This window comes from Adelges cooleyi, unplaced genomic scaffold, assembly GCF_023614345.1.
Source record: "Adelges cooleyi isolate 19-005CV unplaced genomic scaffold, UGA_ACOO_1.1 ACOO_flye_CR_arks_rails_tigmint_CR_PRNA_307, whole genome shotgun sequence".
Lineage (NCBI taxonomy): Eukaryota > Metazoa > Arthropoda > Insecta > Hemiptera > Adelgidae > Adelges > Adelges cooleyi.
In genome coordinates this window covers 3,693,147-3,698,831 of record NW_026095978.1, presented here as the reverse complement: position 1 = coordinate 3,698,831, position 5,685 = coordinate 3,693,147, and the positions used below count along the sequence as shown (strand labels likewise).

Sequence of the window (5,685 nt, the reverse complement as noted above, 5' to 3'; positions counted from 1 at the left end):
GACCCCAACTCATTGAAAGTTTAACTTATAATAGAATGCAAAAAAAATATTCTCTAGTCGTTCCAGAGACTTCTTCAAGTTCTCTAGAGATTCCTCTTTCTGTGGAAAATACAAATATGTAAGTATATCATTGCAGTAATAATAAGTATTTGTTTATTTGACCAATGATATATTATAATAAAATGCAAGCCAATAGAGGTATAATCTCCATTAGCATACATACTCTGTAATACAAAATATAATGAATTATCTATTAACACATTTTCCAAAATTTAACCCCTAAGAGTGTAAAAAGAAAACGCGTATATTCAAAACAATAAAAACTCTCCGTTAGCTTGGATCAAATTAAAAAAAAAAAGAGCATATTGCAAAACCCGGGCGAAGCCGGGCAACACAGCTAGTATACTATATTATAGTACATACTACAGGTACACACACACATATATATATATATATATATATATATATAATAAAAAAAGTAAAATATGAAATTATCTCCTACTATTAGGTATAATTAGTAAATATTTTGTTCATGAGTCATAAGTCTTATTGCTTCCATTAGCAATCAAATATTCAAATGGAAAATGTTATCATCTTATCAATTTTTCGTCCCAACGCGTCCGACCATCAGTGATGCCGACTTCTTGTCGGTGTAGAGGTCTTATTCCCGTATAACCTTTTGGTTTTTTTCCGTTAATTAATTTCACCATTTCTTATGTCGAGTCATTAGTTTAAGCTATTAACGAATTATCGTTGTTTTACACTTTAAATTTGGCCAATGTCCATCACTCATCTGTATTTAGCGTCGGCGTCTACACAATGGTAATATAGATAAAAGATATTTTGTGTGCCGGACATGCCCGCACTGTAATAACACAACAAGCGACGCCTCAGTAAAATCATAATTTCACAATGTTGTTATTTACCAAACGACTCGACTGCTTAGTAGACGAGCCTTGAGTATTTAGGATAATAATTTAACTGCTAAATCCTTAGAAATTGGATCGAGTTTAATTTTGAATTTATTTTTAAGAGTTTGATATTAATTTTAACTTATAGTGCTCATCCGCCGTGTACGATAATGTCTGTGGATCCCTTCCGTTTCGATAAAAGTAAGTTACGATTACAGTCTCTTCTTTTTTTTTTTTTTTACTTTTATGTATTATTATTTTTTACCCGAGTAAACTAATAAGGTGATTCAAAATTGACGGTGATGAAATTTAAATGCGAATGAGGACATTTTAGAGATATTGAAAGTAGGTAGCTAAATTAAATATTTTACATTGGATCTGCTGGACAAAATTAAGTAGAGTATATTTATCTAAGAGGTAGCATTAAGTTTGTATCTGTAGTAGCAATAATTAATGAGATTAGGGAATAGTTAATACAGGCAGGGGATACAACAGAGAACGAGGTCAAGAAAACAGCAGTAGCGTTTGATCTTATGAAAAGTGAACAAAGAGTAGCCATTATTTATAAAAAGTAGGTGAGTTTTGTTGAAAGTGAGTTAAGATGATATGAATTAGGTAATAACAAATATTGTTAAAATTTTGAGTAATATGCACTGATTGGATAGAAATCTAACAAAAAGAAAAGATTTTTGTGAGTAAATTTAAAACCAGAATGCTGCAACAACCATTTTTATACAAATATATGCAATATTTCTTTTCATTATAAATAAATAAAAATTTTAAAATCACAATTACGCCAAATTGATTTGAATCGTTTGTTATTTGACAGATGACATAGTGCTGTGTTACCACAGATCTATGCTATATGAAGCAAAGTGCTTAAAACGACGAATTGGACCTGACGGTGAATTGAACTACTACATTCATTACATAGGGTGGAAAACGAAATGGGATGAATGGGTACACGATGATCGTGTTTTGTCTGTAAATGAGTTTTCGCTTGACCACATGAAAGCACTCCAAGACCAACAGTAAATATGTGTTTTAATATTAATATTGTATCGAATGCAATTATTATGTCGTCAATTTTACCAATAATATTAATTTTTTTTGAGAGAGAGAGTGATTTTTAAATTTTCACATTATTTATAACATGAATCGATCAGTCTAATTAAATAAATACTTTTGTAATATTTTCAGCAAGTTTAAAAAACATTTTAACCAAGGAAGAGTTGGCAGACGTAAAAAAAATACTGAAGTAAACCAAACCACTGATGCTCCATCTTCGGCTACTGAAGAGTCTGGTAATTAATTGAAATTAAAAGTTTAAATTTTTTGACCTGAAACATTCCGGAAAAAAATCCAAATTTTACTAATTTACTTATTTATTTAAATAGAACCATCTTCTAATCCGGTTTTGGTTGCATTCAGAACTGTTGATCTAATAGAAAATAACATTAATAACTTACCTGCCATACAAGAGTTTTTGGTAATATACCTTTTATAATTAAATTATTATCTTAATAAATATTTTGTTTAACAGAAAATTGTTATTATAATCTTTAGAACATTGTTATGGCTGATAATTGATGTATGTGTTGAACGGATGTACATATACAGCCAAACAGTTATTTATTTTGATTTTGACTTTGTCTGCAACAAAACTATTAATTTTTCTAGCCTCCATACGATAAACAACTAAAATTTGATGTGCCTACAATTCTGAAACGGCGATTGTCCTACGACTATAATATGATAAACGTTTTTAACAAGGTATTTAACAAGGTGTTTTAAACATTTTAATAATATTTGGTCACTTTGTTAATAAATTGTTTGCCTAATAATGGTGTGTAAAATATTTTAGCAATTAAAGTTTCCATCCAAATTCACTGTTATGCATCTCATTGATGGTTATATCGGTTCCAAACAAAAATCAACAATATTTGTTAGGTAATTATTGTTTTTCTTACAAAGTTAATAGTATAATAGTGTCGAAAATATAATAAGATATTTTTAGGGAAAGAGCTTTGTGTGTTGGATCGACTTTTATTCAATATTTTAATTCACGAATACAGACGCTGCTATATGCGAAAGAACGTAATAATGAAGTGCACGATAAAGTAAATTATTTTTCGTTGATGAGATTTTATGTAATGAGAATTTTTATTTAATAACTTTACCAATATTTTTCTTTTAGGCTGTTGCTCTGTTATCAGAAAAAATAAGACTTGACAGTTTACAATTCAAATATAAAAACATTTATTCGGAAGACTTGTGGTGTACAGTTTATGGACCCATTTATTTACTAAGGCTATGTGGTACGTATGAAATATTGACTTTGATGTTAGCGAAATGATGTTTTATTAATTCCTTATAAACGCGTTCAGGAGCTCATTTAGTGAAAAAGAACACCTTCCTTACACTCAACCGTTTTTGAAGTGTTTTTCCAAACATTGATAATAACATTTTATATGGTCTTACACGAAGTGCTATCCTAATAAACATAATTTTTTAGTGTTTTTGTAGTGTCCTAATTATATTTTTTATACATATACCTATATGTATTTTAGTATTCGATACTTGATGACATATTAATGGATTTTAATCAATTTTTCAGTTAATTTGAAAAAATTTCTAAGACCAAAGTTTGTGACCGAAGACAACCAGCTCTCTTCCATTGCTGATAGCATAAATGATTTTTTCAAGTAAGAATTAAATTTTTTTTTTTAATTTAACGATCCATTTAGTTAAACTATTATATTTATTATGGTTTATATAAAATAATAATCAAATGAACTTGCTGGTTCATCTATGGTTATCATTTTTAATAATAAAAAAAAAAACGGAACACTATTTTGTCCAAACTTCTAAAGAAAGAGCTTCAATAAAAAATTGAAAATTACTTTTTGCACCTTTTGATAATAACAATTTTTATTATTATAAATAATATTTTGATAATAAGTATTATTATTTTTAATTACTTTAATTTATTAATAAAAAAATCGTTTTAATTTCTTGTTTTGTATTAATAGTTCACTGACTAACTTTCAAGTTTCATTTTTTTTTATACAGTTCAATAAGTACATCTTTATTTTTTTTTTTGTAAAAATGAGTGGCAAGAATTAGAAATTTTCTTTTTTTTCTCATAGAAAAAGTCATATTTTTTTCTACCCAAAATTCTATTTTAGTTATTTTAAAATCTTTTTTTGAATAGTTATTTAAAAATAGTTAGCGTTTAATTCCACTACTTTCTCCACACTTTCGAAATCTAAATCAAAATTAATAATTTTTACTCTATTTTTATTAATATTTTGATAAGATAGCTGATAAAGAGAGAACCTAACCATATTCTAAGAACCGGACAAAAAGCGTCCAGTCGAAAGTCAGTTAGTGGGACAAGGGAATATTTAGCTCCAAAAAGGGACAATCCCATTTTTAACGAGACGTATGGTCACCCTAGGCTAAGTGAGAAGGTTAAGTGAGTGATAACTCGTGTTTTATCGTAGAGGGCCATGCGATTCAGTAGGAATTAGACAGAATATGTTGAGATAATTAGAGATATGATTTATTAGCAAACATAACTTCTGCAATAGATTCATCGCTTTATGCAAGGTGTAAACAACAGAATGCGTTGAGGATGTATAGTACAGAGTTAGATAAATAAGATAAATGGTGGTAGGGTTGAAGCAACAATGTGAAGTAGCTTACATTTTTAAAAACTGATCCGTAAAAAAGCCACATTTGTTTCAATCTCAACTTTAGTCAACAATCGACGAGCAATTCAAATTGAGCAGTCGTGTACGTAGGTATCGACTATAGTTTGATGGTAAATTGTTTAGTTATTTTTTCAAAAAATAAAAAAAAACATTTGGGTCTAAAATATAATTTTATTCTTATGTTATGAAACATCAACACTGTTTTCTGACAACCTTTCTATAAAATGTCTTTGTTAAAATATTTGTTTTCAGGTACCTAGAACAGCAACATTCCAAATATTTTGCCAACGATGACTACGAACCTGCAACTGATACGAGCGAGACAGAAGTATCGTTAACATAATCTATTTTTCACATCACTAAAAATTCATCCTCTCAATTCTTAGTTTTCTTCCTATTTTGTTATAAACTAAATTATTTGAGCAGTGAAGTATAATTTTATGTATTTTATAATGTGTTCAGAATTTATATTTGAATTTTTTTCTACGTCATCCATCGCACATTCAACTTTTTTCCTCTTTTTATCTTTTGACTTATCAATTTTTTTTTTTTTTATGACGTAACTGACGTTTGGTCGATAATGTACATCAATTTTTAGTCATAATATTATTTGTATTTTTACTAGTTGTCCAAATGTATATTTTTTCAGTCAATTATCTATTTTGTATATTGTCATTATATTTTTTGTTCAATTTTATTCGTAAGCCAACTAATAATTATATTTTTACATCAATTATTGTCACTTGCTATTATTGAATGTGCCAATATTTTTCCTTTTTTAGTATAAGATAGTACCTACAGTTTGGTTAGATGTTCCTGAGTGGTACCAAAAATAAATAAATTGTATCCATACTCTTTTTAATCCCACCTTAATTTCTACTCTACGCTTGTACGAACGGTCCATCTGTTCAGGTCAAATTTATTAAAACGAGTTATTATTATTCTTTTAAGTAACTTTTATATTAATTGTATACAATACACCTTGTGTTATTTTTAAGTGATACTATCAATTTTTTGTGTTGCATGATTTAATTGTATTTTTAAGCTTGTGTCAATAC

General features: G+C 28.1%; 1 protein-coding gene and 1 long non-coding RNA gene across 2 annotated transcripts; both read left to right on the top strand.

Annotated features, from left to right (window-relative positions):
- The first annotated feature begins 2,064 nt into the window (after window positions 1-2,064).
- On the top strand, window positions 2,065-3,082 carry LOC126839622 (uncharacterized). Its single transcript, XM_050575017.1, has 6 exons — window positions 2,065-2,076; window positions 2,116-2,215; window positions 2,309-2,400; window positions 2,592-2,684; window positions 2,776-2,861; window positions 2,929-3,082. The coding sequence occupies exons 1-6, from the start codon at window positions 2,065-2,067 to the stop codon at window positions 3,080-3,082; spliced, it is 537 nt and encodes a 178-aa protein (XP_050430974.1).
- Window positions 3,083-3,114: 32 nt separating this feature from the next.
- On the top strand, window positions 3,115-5,052 carry LOC126839717 (uncharacterized). The gene is made up of 3 exons (XR_007685973.1): window positions 3,115-3,229; window positions 3,529-3,616; window positions 4,880-5,052. It is a non-coding gene; the product is annotated as an uncharacterized LOC126839717 (long non-coding RNA).
- Window positions 5,053-5,685: the final 633 nt, after the last annotated feature.